General features: G+C 44.0%; 1 protein-coding gene and 1 long non-coding RNA gene across 4 annotated transcripts in view; both read left to right on the top strand.

The window, feature by feature from the left end:
* The window catches only part of CFAP298 (cilia and flagella associated protein 298), a 38036-nt gene extending 34505 nt beyond the window's left edge, over window positions 1-3531 (top strand). For all 3 annotated transcript variants that reach the window (XM_063601300.1, XM_034948133.3, XM_034948132.3), the window contains 2 exons: window positions 1394-1514; window positions 3267-3531. In XM_063601300.1, coding sequence (XP_063457370.1) covers window positions 1394-1514; window positions 3267-3295 — 150 coding nt within the window. In that variant the 3' untranslated portion in view covers window positions 3296-3531. The remainder of the gene's footprint in view (window positions 1-1393; window positions 1515-3266) is intronic.
* Window positions 3532-8869: 5338 nt separating this feature from the next.
* On the top strand, window positions 8870-15623 carry LOC134729724 (uncharacterized). The gene is made up of 2 exons (XR_010111086.1): window positions 8870-10825; window positions 12118-15623. It is a non-coding gene; the product is annotated as an uncharacterized LOC134729724 (long non-coding RNA).
* Window positions 15624-20531: the final 4908 nt, after the last annotated feature.

The raw sequence follows: 20531 nt of genomic DNA, 5'->3' as shown, positions 1-20531 counted from the left end.
CTGAATCAGGGAGGTGGAGCTTGCAGTGAGCCGAGATCGCGCCACTGCACTCCAGCCTGGGGGACAGAGCAAGACTCCGTCTGAAAAACAAAACAAAACAAAACAAAAAACAAACAAACAAACAAAAAAACTGCCACAAGTTCCTCTACAAGAAATTACAGGAAATCTTGGAAGTTATTCCCACTCTTCGGGAGCTCTGCGAGAGCTTTGTTTCCATGGAGATGGCTTCTGCTGCCTCAGAAAGAAAGTGAGTTTAGCCTCTCAGCACAGCAAAGCGCCGAGTCCTTCTGCGGAAGGAAGAGCAGAAGCTGGGCAGGCTGTTCCTCTGCCAGAGGAAGAGTGGGGGAAATTGCCACAAATACTGGCCGGGATTGTCCACCTTCTGTGGGGAGAACCCAAGAAGACTCACAGGGATTTTTTTCCCTACATATATTGTATGCCAGTTCCTAAAAAATAGTATCTACTGCCCCATTTGGGTCATTGTATAACAATTACCCTAAGAGTCAATGAAGTCTTATTCAGTCTTCACATGCCCTGCAGTTTTGATCATTCTCTTATTTTGAGATTAGAGCTTGGTGAATTTCCAAATATTTTTCCATTCTGTGCATTGCACTGGTCACCATGGGGCTATTTATAAGAACAGGATCTACGCTCACAAGAGCATACCTGATTTGAAGAAACAGGATGGGATATGTGAATCCCACACTTTAAATATGCAAAGGTGTATCTGTGTGTAGTCGCCGTTTTAGGGACTGAATATCTAAAAGGCTGAGACTCGAGCACCCGCAGAACGCGGGCATGGCTGTGTGGGTGAGCCACTCTGGATCTGATATTAAGGGTTCGTTCATAGCAACCCTCTCCCCTTCTCATTCCCTTCTCCTCCTCAGAGGGGAGAACGGTGAATAATCTAGCATTCCAGACCTAACATACCTCATCCCACCTGAAGGATCACCCTGTTCCAGGTCAGTCTGCTGATAACAGGGAAAGTTGGGAATTTGCATTTTGGATCTTAGACAAGTTGTAGAGACAACACTAGAAGTAGTATCACATTTTCTTCCTCCGTTAACACATTCCCGGTTGAAGACACAGGAGCCTAAAGGAAGATATGTTGGGTATTGTGTGTTCTGTAGCCTTTGGGATCCTGTGATTATTTTGAAACAAGGAACCACAATAAGAAACACAAAGCAAACATCAGCTCCACAAAGGTTCCTTCACAAACGCTTGGTGAGGGTTTCTGTTCTTATCAACATGTTAGGGGGAAAACCCAGTCCAAGTCCCCCTACTTGTACCCTATTTTTTTTTTAGGACATTCCAATTATTCTTGATTGTATTAAAATTTGAATTTATTTTACCTTCGAAAATGTGAAGAATTTCCCTGCATTTTGTCTTTTAGGCATTGGAACCTGCTTTTGGAAAAATGTCACCTCTGTCAGCTGATGAAGAGACAATACCCAAATACATTGGCCGCAAGAATCAGAGTGCCACTCTCCTGGGACAATTCAGCTCCTCCAAAGGTGACCCTTTGTGCTTATCATCTGTAAAGAGAAGCAGAGGTTCCGTACCCAAACACACACATCCCATCAGCTCCTCACCACACAATTTCACCTCCCTGGGTGAGCATGGTGCTCCCTGGAGTCCTGTGTTCTTCCAAGGACACGGGTACATGCCTTTCAAACAAGATCCTAACCCTTAGCACTTCTTGCTGTGGAGCAGATTCCAAGTCCTCCCGGCTGCTTCCCTCTGAGCACACTCACGGCAGCAAGCGTCTGGCTGGGGCTGAGTGGACTTGGGGGCTTTGTTTCCGTGGGTGCAGGCTGCGGAGGTGATGTGTGTGGCACTGTCTCCACCCGTGAGTCTGAGGGCTCGCAGCCTCCCGTGCTCCCTGCTTCTGCACTGCGGTCTTGCACCTGCTGCTTGTCGGCGTGGACTCCTCTGAACAGGGGTGGCGCTGTTAGCTTGGGAGCCACAGTACAGGATGCTATTTTGTCTCTTGTTGGGTATAGGCCCCCAGGTCTGGCCATAAACTGGCCCCAAAACTGGCCACAAACAAAATCTCTGCAGCACTGTGACATGTTCATGATGGCCATGACGCCCACGCTGAAGGTTGTGGGTTTACCAGAATGATGGCAAGGAACACCTGGCCCACCCAGGGTGGAAAACCACTTAAAGGCGTTCTTAAACCACAAACAATAGCATGAGCGATCTGTGCCTTAAGGACATGTTTCTGCTGTGGATATCTAGCCAGAGCCCATCCCTTTGTTTCCCATAAGGAATACTTTTAGTTAATCTATAATCTATAGAAACAATTTATCACTGGCTTGCTGTCAATAAATATGTGGGTAAATCTCTGTTCATGGCTCTCAGCTCTGAAGGCTGGGAGTGCCCTGATTTCCCACTCCACATGCTATACTTCCGTGCGTGTGTCTTTAATTCCTCTAGCGCTGCTGGGTTAGGGTCTTCCCGACCGAGCTGGTCTCGGCAGTCTCTATCACATTTTTCTTTGTTAAAATTAGCTCCTCTTTAGAACATTCTCCCAGCCAGTGTGTCTCTTCCTGTCCCAGCTTTGTGTCACCCTCATACTCAGGAAGCAAATCTCGTGAGTCCACAGCCAGCAACTGATACTGGGTTGATGTGGATGGAGAAGGCGCCCCCAACTCCTGAAGATGATTTATCCCCTCGCCTTCTTTCCCAAAGCAACTGCTGAGCAGATAACACTTTATTCCCTGCAGGAAGATCAGAAATCTACTCCAAGCATTTGTCACAAGTAGGAAAAGAGCCTTTTCAGATCCTATGAGTACAAAACATCGTAAGTCCCAGGGTGGACTGCACAGGCCCAGCCTCCCGTGAGACGCGGACTTCTCTCATGCTCCGTCATTGACCTGAGTTAATCACAGGCATGCGGGGCAATGTACGAGTAAATAGATAACTGAATGGGTGGCTTATCCACGCCTTGAAACCGTCAATTGTTAAATAGTGCAAAAGGTAGAAAATTATTTTTATTATGCATTTTTGAATTGAGTTTCAAGCACTTTATTTCACTGTTGACTTTACAATATCAGCCATGTATTGGAATCCCGAATTTCACAAGAGCGTGGGCTGTAAAATGGGGAATGAGAGACACTAAGTGTGGATACCTCATGTGTCCTTCTGTAGGAAGGGGGAGTAGAATCATCTACATTCTGTGATAGCTGGTGTGATGTGTTGCTTAACATTTAAAAATAATATAATTGTTACTAATGCAAAAATATTCCCACATTTGTTTTCAGCCAATGAGTTTAAAGATAGAAAGAATTAGCTCGTGGAAAACACCACCACAGGAAAAGAGAGATAAAAGTCTTTCCAGGAGACGTCAAGACAGAAGAGCAACACCTACTGGAAGGCCAACTCCCTGTGCAGAGAGACGGGGGGGTGTCTGAGGATGGAAAGGTGGCCTCGGACACCTGTGTCACTCTACACTGGCCCCTTGGAAAATTCAGATTCAGATAAAGTTCCACTTAGGTCTAATAAAAGTACTCAATTTGTTATTCAAAATAGACCTAGTAATTTATTAAACTAATTATGTTTCTATAGATAAAACCTTGAAGTTCTTCAGACATGTCTCTAATGCTATAAAAGCAAACAACTTGGATTGGGTTTTATAAATCAGTTGTTTTCCTGAGCTCTGTAGTTGGTATATTTCTGCAGAGTCTTTAAAAAAATTAACCCACCTTGTAGTATGGAGTGTCGGGCTGTTGGGTGAGCCCTGGAGTCTTGCTGGAAATCGAGGATGGCTGAAGATGGCTTTGTGCTCCCAGCCTTTGGGCTCAAGGCATTGCCCGCTCCAGGGACCTTGTGACAAGGCGGGCCTGTGGCTGTCGTTGCCCCAGGCTATGCATCCATCTTCCCGAAGTCTGCAAAACTTGAGTGGCAGAAAATCACCAGTGCAGGCTTCCCAGGCTGCCATGCTGCAGGAGCAGATGGCAGCAGCCGGAGGAGCTGGTGAGCAGGGTTGGGGACTCCTGTTTCTATGCTCCCTGTGAAATGTGGAGCTTTCTCGTGGATACACGTGAGCAGAACATCTTACTATGACAAGGACATGTCCTTCATGGAGCTGCCTAATTTGTGGCCACTTTTTGTCTGATTCCCTCGTTGGGTCCTCACCTGTGAGACTTGCCAACACCCCTAGCCCTCCACCCCACACACAGCCCACATGCCGGTCTCCAGGGGCCGTGACTGGAGATTCCGAATCCTAGCGGTCACTTCCCTCTGAGCACACTCCCAGCAGAAGGCGTGTGGCTGGGGCTAGATGCACTTGGGTGCTTTGTTCCCCTTTCTCCATTTGCCAGCCCATGGCATTGCTGCCACCTGATGGAGCGCCCTCTCATCTGGCACCTGCCTGGCCTCTTTCCCAAGCCCCAGTTCTGTCCATGCAGCTGTGGGTGCTTCCTGCATTGCGGGTCTCACGGGGAGGAGCCAAGAGTGCCCCTGGTTGAGTCAGGAAAGAATTCTATCTTCACGTCGCTGCCAGCAAATGACCACAGCAGCTTCACGACCTCTGCAGGAACCTATCTCGGTAAAGAAACGGAGCCTATCTGGTGGCCGAGCCTCAGGTGTGGCCGAGCTTCAGGTGTGGCCCTTATGCACAGCACAGCCCAAGCCTGTGGGCACCACTCGCCCTGGGCTGCCTGGCACCTGGACTCCTTCCCATCCTTGGCCGAGGTCTGCGTAGCCCTTCAGGGCCGAATCTGACACTGTCTTCCTCCTGAGTCTGCCCCCCGGGCTTCCTGCCCCCCGCAGGCTGTTTCATGGCCTCTGCAGGGAGCTTCGTAGAGGTAAGGCTGGTGCCATCTGTCTGCTTCAGACCACCTCAGGCTCTGCGTGCCCTCACAGTCCCCTCTGCACTTCTCTGTGGGGCAGGGAAGCCCTTCCCATCAGGTCTGCTCCAGCCTGGCTACCTTGTTCCTGCTGTCCCCTCCCCTTCAGGCCCCCGGACAAGACTTCAGTGTACTTGCTGGTGCCGGGCAGAATGGGGGACCTTGCCTCTCACACACACCTGCTAGTATCTCCGCAACCTCCAGGCATCATCTCAGCTGACAGTGACGCCATCCTGGGGAAGCTCCCCTGACTCCCGGCTCTCCTGGAAGCCTGTGGTGCTCCTTCACAATGGCCCATGGCCCTTCATAGGTCCCGTAAGCCAGTGTCACAGGGATTCGGCTTTTCTCTTCTGTGTTTGCCTGCTGCGCGACCGTGAGCAGCTTCAGGGCCAAGACAGTGCCTTTCCATCCATGACTCTCCTGATCCATCAGAATACTCGAAAGAGAAATAGCGACTGAGTGTATTCATTAAAGAATTAATGTTCCTTACAGGATCATTTGTTGTTGAACTGACCTGATATGTGTATAGTAATCTCATGAACAAGAGAGAATGTGTTCACATGTTCGCTTAAATTGAATTTAGCAATCGCATTAGGATACTGATATTTCCACAATGTATATACACTATCCTTTTAAATTTAACTGATTTGCTTTTTAGACGGAAGCTCATCAGTCTTAGAGAGTTCTGAAGGTGGATTTCTCAGCCACGTTCAACCTGATGAGTTCACTGCTTCTTCCCCAAACATTGCAGAGCTGCAGGTAGGTGGGCTGAGTGGCTTCTGCAAGGGTGGCCCGCCAGGTTCCCCTGAGGGAGACCTGAGAAGGTCACCTTTTCATCCTGGGGAAGTGAGATTCGGAGTGGGTGTCAAGAGATGGTTGCATCTTCTTGACAAGAACAGAAAATTAAGATGATTCCAAATGTCTCTTTATTTCCTGAGGTTCAGCCTTTCAAACAGAGACTTTTTTTTTATAGATTTAAGTTGGTTGCATTTAGCACATAGTCAAACAGGATTAATATTTTTCATGGCTTAAGAGTTTCCCAAGTCAAAGTTTCATTTTTTATCATTTTGATTTGCAGTTCTCAATTGACATTAATAGACTCGAAGGCAAGAATAGCAAACATATTTCTAAGCCCTAGCTAGTGGTCCACTTGTAACATGCTATATTTTACAAAAAATGTCAATAAAATGAAATTATTTTCTCTACGGCAGGAAATTTGGGCTGTGAACTTACGTGTGATGTAAGTAGGCACCTGGCGGGGAAGTCTGGGAACACAGGTCCCGCTTGTTTTCTGTTCTCCCGAGAAAAACCCACATTCTGTTCTGCCCTTTTCAACATCTTCAGTGGGGGGACGAGTGGGAACATTTTTCTTGGGATTTTATTTTGTTTGGGGATCCAGCTAATGGGTTTGCCTGGAAACCTCAGGGCTAATGATCTGCATTTAGAAACAGTGCCACAGTCATGGCAGGTGTTATTTGTATGTTATTTGTATGTCTCTGTGTGTTATTTGTATCAGGTGTTGAATGTGGCGGTTGTCACTGTGGCCACCCTGACCCCAGAGCAAACATATAAGTGGGAGATAACCACTTTAATAAAACACAAAACATGGTCCAAATTCCTGGTGCTGACTGTCCGGGGCTCAGCCGTGCCCACCGACTTAGAGGCAGAGGCTGCAAAATGCCAGCGCAAGGTGCATTTCTCCCAGGTGAAGGACTGGGAATTCCACCTCGGTCCAGTCCTCTCTCCCACTAGCCTAGAGCCACAGTGTCTTGACTTCTGGGCTTGGGTGACAAGCCCTCTCCTCACACCTCCTTGCTGTGGAGGATGCCCATGGACAAGGTCAGCCCACTCCCACCTGCTGGGACGGTGCTTTTACCCCCCTGTAGGAAGGAGTTTACTAGATTAAATCCAGGTTCAAAATGATAACACAAACTGCCTCCCAACATAGGTGTTTCTGGTGCTTACAGGTTTACTATTATGCAAATGCTCAGACGACACACACGACCTACCCTGATGGTTTGGAAGTTGTGCAGTTTCTTAACAAGCAGACAGGTGAGTGACGTCACCAGGAACCCGTGTGGGTAGGTGCCTTTGCATGTGAATGTGCAGAGGTGTGGGGACTTGCAGGTTAGCAGATACTTGAGCCCTGGAGGCAAGTTCCCCACAGCAGCAGCTGTCCAGATAATTTGGGGCTTACCCTGCTTAATGCATGTTTTCCTGGTTCTTATCCAAGAACTGTGAGCCTGTGGCTTCCGTGCCGGTGTGTAAGTGCACCCAGGTCTGGATGCCTCCGTAAACGCCGTCAGACCTCAGTCTGGGGCTTGTGTTTCAGCTTTTCTGGGTGGGCCTGGCTACACGGCTCGAGCAGCAACCGAGATAAATGGGTGTTACTTACTCGCACAGTGCAGTCAGCTCATTGTCTTAAAAGCCACCACATTCTTTCCCGAAGTCTCACCTGGACTCTAAAACGCCATCCTCTGGGTAACCCCTGGGTCTCTGGGAACTGGGCTGCACAGCAGGAAGTGAGCGGCGGGCAAGCCAGGGGAGCTTTGTCTGTATTTACAGCCAATCCCCATCGCTCCGTTAGGCCTGAGCTCCGCCTCCTTCAGACCAGTGGCAGCATTTGATTCTCATAGGAGTGCGAACCCTACTGTGAACTGCGCATGCGAGGGATCTAGGCTGTGCGCTCCTCGTGAGAATCTAATGCCTGATGATCTCTCACTGTCTCTCTTCACCCCTAGATCAGACCCTCTAGTTGCAGGAAAAAAAGCTCAGGGCGGTCGAGTGCAGTGGCTCACGCCTGTAATCCCAGCACTTTGGGAGGCCAAGGTGGGCAGATCACAAGGTGAGGAGTTCGAGACCAACCTGGTAAACATAGGGAAACCCTATCTCTTCTAAAAAAAAAATACAAAAAATTAGCTGGGCGTGGTGGATGGCACCTGTAATCTTAGCTACTCAGGAGGCTGAGGCAGGAGAATCGTTTGAACCTGGGAGGTGGAGGTTGCAGTGAGCCGAGATCATGCCATTGCACTCCAGCCCAGGTTACAGCGTGAGGCTTTCTAAAAACAAACAAACAAACAAAAAAACAAAAACAAAACAAAACAAACAAAAAAAACCTCAGGGCTCCTATTCTACATTGTGGTGAATTGTATAATTTATAATTATTTCATTACAATATAATAATAAAGTGCACAGTAAATTTAGTGAACTTAATCATCCAACCCCCCCACAACCCACATCCATGCCAGTCCGTGGAAAAATTGTCTTCCATGAAACTGGTCCCTAGTGCCAAAAAGGTTGGGGACCACTGCATTAGGTAATGAGAGAACTGTGTTAAAAATATCCCAGTTTGGGCCGGGTGCAGTGGCTCATTTCTATAATCCCAGCACTTTGGGAGGCCGAGGTGGGCAGATCACCTGAAGTCAGGAGTTCGAGATCAGCCTGGCCAACATGGTGAAACTCCATCTCTACTAAAAATACAAAAATTAGCCGGATGTGGTGGAGTGTGCCTGTAATCCCAGCTACTCAGGAGGCTGAGGTTGGACAATCACTTGAACCCAGGAGGCGGAGGTTGCAGTGATCTGAGATCACGCCACTGCACTCCAGCCTGGGTGACAGCGCAAGACTCCATCTCAAAAAAAAAAAAAAATCCTAGTTCGGTTATGAATTTACTAATATTCATTTGTAATTTTTCTCTTTCTTATGAATTGGTTTCTTTTTAAAAATCCTTAACCAGTGACACCTATTTTTATACCTTTAATGCTTTGTGCTTTAAGTCTATTAAATCTAATAGGTATAGCAGCTCTCTTTTAGTTAGTTAATATATGTCTGGTATATCTGTTTCTATTCTTTCTCTTTTGCTATTTCTAAATCTTTATCTTTAAATATGATCTTATAAAAAACAGACATTAAGAAAAGTATATAATCTGAAAATAACTTTCCTTTTAACCTGAGGTTTTATTTCATAAACTGAAAATGTATCAGTATCCTTACCGTCCTCTACAACCAACTCAAGAGTCTTCTAGTTCTGATTCTCCTCCCCGATCTCTCATGTCATTGTGTTGGCTTCTGCCAGGATTTTTACGCTAAGTTGTCTTTACCTTCAGCATTAGTTATGATTATTACTGTGGCGTTTACATAGCCAGTGTTTACTTTAAACTTTTTAAATTTATGCAGAATTTGGGGCGCTTCTTTCCCGTTTCTTGGGCACAATTTCCTTCTACTTGAGGGCATGAAGAGATGGGGGCAATCAACCCTTTCAATTTTGGCTCATCTGAAAATGTCCTTTGTTTTGCCTTGTTCATGAGTGATCATTCATCCTGATGCCCCTTCTGACCCCTCATCCCGTAGCTATTCAATGGTCACCATGTGGCAGGCATTGTTTTAGGGCTAGGGAATCAGCAATGAGCACATTTGTAAAAAGTTCTTATTTCATGACATTTTATTGGAGGGAAGCACTTTTATGTTGTGGACATGGTTTATTTCCTTAAACCTCATGAACCAATCTCTGCTACTTTCAAACTTTTCTTCTGTAGCTTTCTCACTCCTCTCAGCCTTTGTGGAACTGAGGAGAGTTCCTTGCTCTGGAGTAGGCTTTGGCCTGAGGGAACGCTGTGGCTGGTTTGATCTATCTAGACCACTGTAATAAGGCTGTTTCGCTTTCTTGTCATTCATGTGTTCACTAGAGCAGCACTTTTAATTTCCTTTAAGAGGTTTTTCTTTGCATTCACAACTGGGCTAACTCCTGGGTGCAAAAGGCCTTGCTTTCAGCCTATCTCAACTTGGAACAGGCTTTCCCCACTAAGCTTAATCATCTCTAGCTTTCGATTTAAAGTGAGAGATGTGTGTCTCTTCCTTTTACTTGAACACTTAGAGGCCGTTGTAGGTTATTAATGGTGTAATCCCACAATTGCGTTTCAGGGAACAGGGAGGCCTGAGGGGAGGGAGAGAGATGGGGGGCAGCTGGTCATTGGAGCACTCGGAACACACGTGACATTTATTACGTTTTCTGTCTTACGTGGGTGCGGTCGTTGGTTCCCCAAAACAATTACAAAGTAAAATCAAAGATCACTGATTACAGATCACCATGACGGATATAATGATAATGAAAAAATTCGAAATATTACAAGAATTAAAAATATGACAGAGATATGAAGTGAACACAAGCTGTTGGAAAAATGGCACCCATAGAGGTGCCCCAACAGAGTTGCCACAAACTTTCAATCTGTAAAAAAAGTGCAGTATCTGAGAGGCACGATAGAGCAAGGCGCAATAAAACGAGGTCCACCTGTGCGCGCAACCCCCTCACAGGGAGGCTGTAAACACAACGCAGGAACATCATGAAAAGGCCCGTTCTGAGCACTGGGCTACAGAGGGCGCTGTTCGGTAAACAGGTCATTTCGCTGCACAAAGCCGCTCACAGTACATCTCTGAAGTAACGCGCTCAGATTTTAACTTTTCAACCAGTTGTGCCGTGCCACAAACTGGGTCACTGAAAACCGCGGAAGTTTATTCCCCCCCGACCAGGGGGGCTGCGCCCTCAGGGAGCTGAGCGGTCCCCGTGAGGCCCCTTCGCTGCCTGCACAGTTCAGCTGTGCCGTCCCCAGCGCGGCAGTCCCTGGACCTGGTGTGCAGAGGAATCGTGGTAAGAAATGTGCACACATCATCCAGACAGACGGTCCCGTGAGTCTGTCCAACAGAAAAGAGGAAGGCGAGGCGGAGTCCTGAAGGCGAGGCTTGCAGAGGCGGGAGAACCAGGCGGAAGGCCACGGGCCTGCCGGGCTCCCGGCAGCGACGGGGGCGGCGCCCTCAACACGCCGGCGCCCTAGGAAGGCCGAGTCTGTGTTCGCGCTGCCTGCGGTGTGTGGCAGCTGCGCGCGCTCCTTACCTGTGGGGCAGAGTTGGCCGGAGCCACTGCCTGAAGAAACTCGGCTCTGTCCTCCGTTCCGGGGAGCGGAATGCGGCCAGTGGATGTGAGTTCCTTCCGTTGCCTTCCGCAGCCCACAGCTAAGTCACTCTGATGAGCATCTCGCAGGCCTGCGCTTCTGCTTCTCGTTGCCTTCTAGGCGGTTCTGACTTTGACACCCCTTTCCTCCTCTGCTTGTGCCCTCGAATCCTACGTTAGGGAAATGGGGACCCTGTTTTGAAACAAAATGAGAAAGAATCATAACCTTCAACTTCAGAACACTTAAAAGTCAGTAGAACCTGTAAGGAAATACAACAACATTCTGACTATCTTCTATAGATTGACAGCATTAAAAGACGCTGTAAAATAATGTAATTGTATAAAAAGAAAAGAAAAAATAATGGCAATAAGAAAAACGTTCTCAATTTTACTATTAAAAATTTAGTAATAGAAAACTTTATTCACAGAAATTCATATAGAAACCCAACGTGAATAATAGATAAAGTTCAGTTGTGTTTGTCAACTTGCAAAACCCACCACCTCGCAGGTGGACCCTGAGGAGATGGTGGATGATAAAATCTAATCTTCATCAAGGATGTTGGATAACCAGTAAAAAGCAGCTGTATGTTAATCAAGCTGTATTGCCTGTCCTTCTTTACAACTGCACTTTAATTAGATATTTACATTTTGCCTTTATGAATATATAGGCAAATGTTTTTCCTGTATTTTCCTTGATGAAACATGTTTAGATATTCATTTGACTTCTTTCTTTCTCATTATTCCCTTTATTTCATTTAAGATGTATACTCGTATTGAGCTCAGATCTCTGAACTCTTCCTCTTAATAAACAAACCTTCTACCTCTTTTAGTTCATTAAATCTATTTTAATCTTTCCTTGACAGTGATTTTATAAACAATGCTTGTTTATCAGAGAAAATAATATCTGGACTAGAAGAAGTGTCAATGAGATTAGTTTTACAAACTATCAAGTCAGTTATCTAACTTGCTAAGTGCTGTCCAAGTTAGATAACTAGATAACTAGTAATTTAATAACACTACAGAAACATCGTGTTGTCTACCTTTATAAAAAATTATTCCAAATAATTATGTCATTTGTTTTAATTTGAAGAATACATAGTACAGACAGTTAAGCTAATGATTACACTCATGGAAGCTGACAATTCAGAATGGGCAGTGTGATAATGTAAGATTAATTTTTCAAATATTTTAAAGTTTCTATTAAATATTTAAAAATTATACACCAACTGGGTCTTAAGATGGCCAACTCGATGCTGCTGGGAAGTGTGGCTCCCATGGAGAGAGGCCGAGATTTTGACTAAATGAACATAATTTCAACAGATCTTTGTAAAGAAGACGCTGAATGTGGATGTAGAAAAGATGCAGACCCTGAGGCTGAAGAGGGAGGAAGCTGGAAACTCCGTGCAGGTAACTGAATGCTAAGGCTGCTTCCTGGCCTCCAGCGGTGTCTGAGGAAAGGGTAAGTGAAGGGACTTGGAGACTGGAGACCTCACACGCGCCACGGACATTTGAGCTGGTAGGTGGATGTCTTCAGAGATTAGACAGAGACAGAGCTGCCACAGGCATGGTGCCAGGAACCTTTGTGCTAGGGACAGCTTTGGCGGAGCCTAACCCCACCAAGGGCTGCCTATCTCCCTTTGACAGTCTCTGGCCCTAGCTAACCACTGGGGGGAAAGCAGGGCCACCTTCCCTGTGGGACTGGGGCACATCTGTCTCACAGGCCACCTGCCTGCCAGCCCCTCCCAAGGCTCCTGCCTGGCCACCCTGCAGAAGCCTGTATACAGCATAGCTCCACTGCCCAGCCTGGGTGCTTTGTGCCACCTAAGTGCATTCTGGAAGCCTGGAAGCCCTTCAGATCCTATAGTGCACCTGGGACCCAGTCCCAAGGGTCTGGAGAAGGGAGCTGCAAGCAGGTCCTGGCACCCCAGGGTCCTGGCCCATGGCTCAGGATTACCTAGCCAGGATCTGTGCTCTGCACTCAAGTTGGGGAGGACCCCACACTCCCAGAAAACTGAGAAGGGTGAATTGCACTGGTTCACAAGTTGGCCTAGAACCTAGATGTGCCTCCCCTCCACAGGGCAGGTCCAGTAAAGATGTGGCCTCTTTCCCTACTGGACCTCTGTCCAAGGGAGCCCTGAGGCTGAAACATCAAATTTAAATAAATAAATAAATAAATAATTGGAATTGCTGGCAAAGTGCCAGCGATCAGAGATGGCTTCCCCAGTCCCCAGGAGTGGACCTGGTGAGGGGGTCACCTCTCTCCCCGTTGTACCACAGAGCATAGCTGAAAATCCAAGGATACACAAAGGAGCCATGCTGCCAAGTAAGAGCCCGTCTTCCATCCATTGCTTTCAAGCACTGTCTACCGGATCGCAGCCCAAACTACAACAACAACAAAAAAGTCACTCTGCCAGTTCTCCCTGCTGATAAACCAAGGGCAAGAATTCAACAACAAAGACCCTGTACAGAGCCTTAGCCCTCTGAAAACTTCCAGATACAAAGCCAACTGACTATGCTAGATTACCATCACAGTTAAAGGAACCCAGCCTTCTCAGATGGGAAAAAAATCAGAATAAGAACTCTGGCAATTCAGAAAGCCAGTGTCCCCTTACCTCCAAACAGGCCCACTAGGTTCCCAGCAATGGTTAATCAGTCTGAAATGTCTGAAATGTCAGACATAGAATTCAGAATCTGGATGGCTAGGAAGCTTATCAAGACCAAGAGAAAGGTGAAACTCAATCCAAGGATGCAAAGCAATTCAGTAAAATGATTCAAGAGTTGAAAGACTAAGAAGCCGTTTTAAGAAAGACCCAAATTGAACTTCTTGAACTGAAAAATTCGCTACGAGAATTTCAAAATACAAGCAGAACTATTAACAGCAGAATAGACCAAGCAGAGAAAAGAACCTCAGGGCTTGAAGACAGGTAATTAAGTCAACTCAGTCAGGCAAAAATAAAGAGAAAAAATAAAGAAAAATGAACAAAACCTCTGAGAAATATGCAATTATGCAAAGAAACCAAATCTATGACTCATTGGCATTCTTGAGAAAGAAAAATAATAAGCAACTTGGAAAGTATATTTGAGGACATAGTCCATGAAAATTTCCCTAATCTCATTAGAGAGGTTGACCTGCAAATCCAAGAAATATAGAGGACCCTAGCCAGACACTATACAAGACATCCATCCCCAAGGCACGTGGTCATCAGATTCACTGAAGTGAACACAAAAGAAAACATCTTAAAGGCAGCAAGAAAGATGGGGAATGTAACTTACAAAGGGAACCCATCAGGCTAACAGCAGACCTTTCGGCAGAAACCTTATAAGCCAGAAGAGATTGGGGGCCTATTTTTAGCATCTTGAAGAAAAAAAATTCTAACCAAGAATTTCATATGCTGCCAAAGTAAGCTTCTTAAATGAAGATGAAATAAAATCCTTCTCAGAAAAGCAAATTCTGAGGGAGTATATTTAAACTAGAGCAGACTTACAAGACATCCCCAGAAGTGGACCTGGTGAGGGAGTCCTCAGATCCTCAGGTCCCCGGTGAGGGGGATCTGATGAGGGAGTGCTAAACATGGAATTGAAAGAGCCTGCTACCACAAAAGACACTTCAGACCATAGCCCACAAGCACTATAAAGCAACTGCGTAATGAAGTCTACATAACAGCCAGTTAACAACACAATGACAAAATTAAAATCATTTCTATCAGTAGTAACCTTGAATATAAATGGGCTTAATGCCCACTTAAAAGTCACAGAGTGGAAAGCCTGATAAAAAGACAAGCCCCAAATGTCAGTTTTCTTCAAGAAATCCATGTCACATATAATAACAACCACAGGCTCAAAGTAAAAGAATGGAGAAAATTCTACCATGCAAACTGAAAGGAAAAAAGAGCAGGAGTCACTAGACTTATATCAGATAAAACAGACTTTAAATCAAAAATCAAGAAGGACAATAAAAGACATTACATAATGATAAAGGGTACAATCCAACAAGAAGCCCTAACTATTCTAAATATATATGCACCCAACATTGGAGCACCCAGATTCATAAGATAAGTTCTTCTTGGCCAACGAAAAACCTTAGACAAACACAAAATACTAGTGGGAGGCTTGAACATCCTACTGACAGCGTTAGATCATCAGGGCAGAAAGTTAACAATGAAACTCTGGATTTAAACTTGACACTTGACCAACTGGATCTCAGACAGCTACAGGACACTACACCCAACAACCAAAAAATATACATTTTTCTTGTCTGCACACAGAATGTATTCTAAGATCAACCACATGCTTGATCATAAAAAGTCTTAATAAATTCAAAATGATTGAAGTCATACCAAAGCACATTCTTGAATCACAGTACAATAATAGTAGAAATCAATATCAAGATCGCCTCAAACTATACAAATACATGAAATTAACTAACTTACTCCAGCATAACTCCTGGGTCAACATCAAAATTGAGGCAGAAATCAAAAAAATCATTTGAAATTAATGAAAATAGGGACACAACTTACCAAAATCTCTGGATGCAGCCAAGGCAGTGTTAAGAGGAAAGTTTATAGCCCTAAATGTCTTCATCAAGAAGTTAAAAAAATCTCAAATTAACAATCTATCTTTGGAAAGGAAGAAACTAGGTCAACTAAGGGAAAGGAACTAGGGAGGAGAAAATCCAAAACTAGCAGGAGAAAAACCACTGAAATTAGAGAAGAACTTAATGAAATTGACATGTAAAAATCCATACAAAAGATCAATAAAACCAAGACTTGGTTTTTCAAAAAAATAAAATCGATAGGCCACTAGCCAGTTTAACAAAGAAAAAGAAAGAGAAGATCCAAGAAAGCACAATCAGAAATGAAAAAGGTGTTTTTTTTATCAGTATCATAACTGGTCCCACAGAAATACAAAAGACCTTCAGAAACTATTATGAATAACTCTAAGCACACAAATTAGAAAATCTAGAGGAAATGGATACTTTCCTGTAAGCACACGATTTTCCAAGATTGAATCAGGAAAAGACTGTTAACGTGAATAGACCAATATCAACTTCTGAAATGGAATCAGTAATGAAAAACCTACCAACCAAAAAAGCCCTGGACCAGTTGGTTTCCCAGCTGAATTCTACCAGACCGAAAGCAATCCAACACAAAACTACATGACTCAGAAAATATTGTATAAATTGTAGTTTATCGTAGAATTGTTTAAGGGCTCAAATCCCTAGAGATTCTAATTCTGTTTCCTCTAATTACCCCTCCTTCCTCACCTGCATTTACAGAGAACACACATTGGGCAAAATATGTGTCTGTCCTACTGGGAAAGTTTATCAACTCTACATCATAGAACTGAGAACAAATGCGGGGAGAGCTAATGTTTTACCAAGATGAACTTAACCAAACAAAGAGATAGAAATCAAATTCAAAGCCAAGAGCCTTACGTATAGATAAAAATGGAGGAATGAGAACATAGCATTTATCCAGGAATCATGAGTTAATCATGTTACCAGGCTTTAGGGCAAGGGGCTGGGTGAACAGTCACTATAATATTACATGCATAGTTCTTTGAAAATGTCAAGGAAAAGGCCGGGCGCGGTGGCTCACACCTGTAATCCCAGCACTTTGGGAGGCCAAGGCAGGCAGATCACGAGGTCAGGAGATCGAGACCATCCTGGCTAACATAGTGAAACCCTGTCTGTACTAAAAATACAAAAAATAAAAAATTAGCCCGGCGTGGTGGCAGGTGCCTGTAGTCCCAGCTACTCAGGAGACTGAGGCAGGAGAATGGCGTGAACCCAGGAGGTGGAGGTTGCAGTGAGGCGAGATCACGCCACTGCACTCCAGCCTGGGCGACAGAGCGAGACTCTGTCTCAAAAAAAAAAAAAAAAGAAAAAGAAAATGTCAAGGAAAAATATTTCCCATGGATTTTTAACTGCTTGAATTCAGAGCAAAGAAAACAGAAGAAAACTTGAGTGTAATATTAACAAAGACCCTTAAAAAAGATGTTATATAAAAAGAAAAATCACAGGCCAGTGAAAAATACATGAAAAATTCTAAATAACATTTTAGCAAACAAAATCTAGTGATTATTAAAAGTGTAACACAAAAAAGGGAGATTTTTCCCAAGAATGTAATAGTAGTCAAACATTTTATCAAGACATTTAAAAATAAGCATAAAAATAGATGTCTGAGTGCTATTTATAAATTTCAAGATCTATTCCTCCCATCCAAGTACTAACCAGGCCTGACCCTGCTTAGCTTCATGAGATCAGACAAGATCAGGCGTGTTCAGAGTGGTGTGGCCATATTCAAGAAGAACTAAAAAGTGTAATAAAATAAGAACACAAGACTATCACTGAAAAGAAGTTCACAATTTCATGCACACACATGAAAAAGTTATAGGCCAAAAGCAATATAGACATGAGAGTCTAGGGGAGGTTAACAGCATCCAGTCTGGAGTCCGAGTACTTGAGAGTTATTCTGAGTTTCTCATTTCTCTGTGATCTTGAGCAAGTTATGAAATTCTCTTTGCCTCAATTCTTTATATTGTTAAATCAAGTTTAGACTAAAGCTGCCTTTTAACATATTTTAAGTTCAGCCTAAAGGCTTCTCTGTACATAGTGAACTTTAACCTAAATGAAGATGTAAACAGACTGAAGCCTACTTTTGCGCCAATCACCAAGTTTTGGCCAATCAGGGGCTAACTGTTCAAACTATGTTCAAATAAGGCAAATGCCTGCCGAGCTGCAACCAATTTGGTTGTTTCTGTACCTCACATCTGTTTTCTGCACGTCACTTTCCTTTGTCTGCCTGTAAGTCTTCTACCACGTGGCTGCGCTAGAGTCTCTGAGCCTACTCTGGCTCAGGAGGCTGTCTGATTCACAAGTTGTTCTTTGCTAAATTAAACTCTTAAATTTAATTCAGCCAAAGATTTTTCATTTAATAGGTGGCATCAGAAGTGAGATCCAAAGTAGATCCTCTGATGACCCCCATGAGTGCTGAGTGACTAAGCAAGGTACCCACCGGACCCACTGAGGACTAAGCTCTGATATTTTTTATCTTGCTCAAATTCCTATCTAAGGCGTCTGGGGAGTCATGCCCTACAAACCATAAGTTCTCATCAGATGGGGTTTATTTAACTCTATATCGTGACTTACTTTCCAATCCGACTCTGGCATAACAAGGAAGAAAATAAAAACATTTTACTCCAAAACATGTTTCTCTGCCATATCTTGAAATGGCCCTGCAAAGCTGTCCCTTGTGGAAAAAATCCACACTCTGCAGAGAATCCCTTTTACCCCCCTTTTCTTTTTCCTTCCTTCATTTCCAGATCCAGGAAATAATCAGCTAAGAGCCAGGCATCCTTTTAGGTCCAATAAGAAACGTTTTACAGCCTGCTGTCTCTGAAGTCGGCTATCTGAGAGCTCCCTCTGCACAATCAAACTTGGTCTCCACAATCCTTTACTTTTTTTTTGAGATGGAGTTTCACTCTTGTTGCCCAGGCTGAAGTGCAATGGCGCGATCTCAGCTCACTGCAACCTCCGCCTCCCAGATTCAAGCAATTCTGCTGCCTCAGCCTCCTAAGTAGCTGGGATTACAGGCATGTGTGACCAGGCCTGGCTAATTTTGTACTTTTAGTAGAGATGGGGTTTCACCATGTTGGTCAGGCTGGTCTCGAAATCCTGACCTCAGGTGATCCACCTGCCTCAGCTTCCCAAAGTGCTTACAGGCATGAGCCACTGCACCCAGCCACACAATTCTTTATCTTAGCCTAAACATTTTCTATTATCTCAAGTCTTCAGATAAACTCAACCAACTATCAACCAGAAAATGTTTAAATTTACCTATATCCTGGAAGCTCCCCACTTTGAGTTGTCCCGCCTTTCTGAACCAAACTAATGTATTTCTTAAATGTATTTAATTACTGTCTCATGCCTCCCTAAAGTATATAAAACCAAGCTGGGAACCTTGGGCACATGTTCTCAGGACCTCCTGAGGGCTGTGTCGTGGGCCAAGGTCACTCACATTTGGCTCAGAATAAATCTCTTAGAATATTTTACAGAGTTTGACTCTTTTCGCCCACACCATTGTGTCCATTTCCCTCTCAGCAACTGGGGATCGTGGCAAGTTCTCTCTTAGATTCTGAAGCTCCACAGATTTGTATTTTGGGGTCTCCAATGTCTTTGAGCAAATTTCTGACCCAAACTGGGTTTGGAAGTCACAATAGAAACTGGACTAGGCCCAGGATCGGATTGGATCTGATAATTAGCTGGCTTGGATCCAGTTATAGGCCTCTTATGTCTGACTGGGACAGAAAGAAACCAGTAGTAAATGGCAATATTGCAGGGGGTGTAAAATTTGGCTTTTGGAAATTCATGGGGATTTTTCTATTCTCCTCTTTGTTTCATTTTTATTGCAGGCTTAGATAGGGAAAAAAATGATTAGCCAAGTTGATTAAGGGAACCTGATCTCCAAAGCCAATATTTCAGGTAAAGATGGAACCTTTAGTTTTGGAAGAACTGAGTACCTTCTGGCTTTATACATGCTGTGAACCCCAAATATTTGAGACAGGCCTCCATTAATATGGAAAGTTTATTTTGCCAAGGTTGAGGATGCGCACCTGTGACACAGCCTCAGGAGGTCCTGATGACAAGTGCCCAAGGTGGTCAGAGCACAGTTTGGTTTTATACATTTTAGGGAGACATGAGACATCAATCAACATTTGTAAGATGAATATTGATTAGGTCTGGAAAGCCAGGAGGGGGCTTCCAGGTCATAGGTAGATAAGAAACAAATGGTTGCATTCTTTTGAGTTTCTGATGAACCTCTCCAAAGGAGGCAATCAGATATGCATTCATCTCAGTGAGCTTAGGAGTGACTTTGAATTAGAATGGGAGGCAGGTTTGCCCTAAGCAGTTCCCAGCTTGACTCTTCCCTTTAGCTTAGTGATTTTGGGGCCCCAAGATTTATTTTCCTTTCATGATGCATAAGTATGAGACCTCAGAAGCAGCAAAGTCTTACAGAAATGGTGAAATCTTACTAAAGATAATTTACCATGGAAAATTCCAAATAAACAACACTGCACTGAAGAAATGCATTTGAAAATGAGGCCTCCTGAATTAGTCTCATCTAGGGATGCCTATCGATATGCAGAAGCTTCTAAAAAGATTTCAATCTTTTTATTTAAAGATTTTACGAAAGGCACATAAAAAGCTTAAGAAACTAATTGATAAGAAAAATGAAATCTGCTAATCTTTGCTTAGTTACTATTCCACTCTAAAGGTGGAAAGAAAACTATCCTAGATAAGGTATTTATAAAAGTTAGGCCGTCAGGTAAAATAGGCTTGCTTCTCGTTCAGAGGCCAGCCATAGAGGATGCTTTTTTGACTCTGTTCCCTAATGGGTTCCACCCTGAACTCAGTAATTTTAACTAAGAAACAGTGGTTACATTAAAAAGGACACCCTATTGAAATAAAATGCACCTTTCTGGAATTTAATTGGCTACCTTGAAACTCTTTTGTAAAGGAAATTTACATCTATAAAAGAAATCTCAATTTGTAAGGATGTCTGCCAATGTACAATAGAAACTCTAACCTTTTTTTTAAATTTAAATAATAAGTAATGCCTTTGTTTAAGGTGCTTTTCTGTCTATCTTAAGTGAACTTTTACTTGAGCAGTTTTTTTTTCCCTGGGTTTGAGCAAATGATGAATCAATACTTAGGCCGAGAATCTTAGCTCTGT

This window comes from Pan paniscus, chromosome 22, assembly GCF_029289425.2.
Source record: "Pan paniscus chromosome 22, NHGRI_mPanPan1-v2.0_pri, whole genome shotgun sequence".
In the NCBI taxonomy this organism is placed as follows: domain Eukaryota; kingdom Metazoa; phylum Chordata; class Mammalia; order Primates; family Hominidae; genus Pan; species Pan paniscus.
Note: the sequence above shows the minus strand (reverse complement) of the source record. Positions and strands in the feature narration are given on the sequence as shown.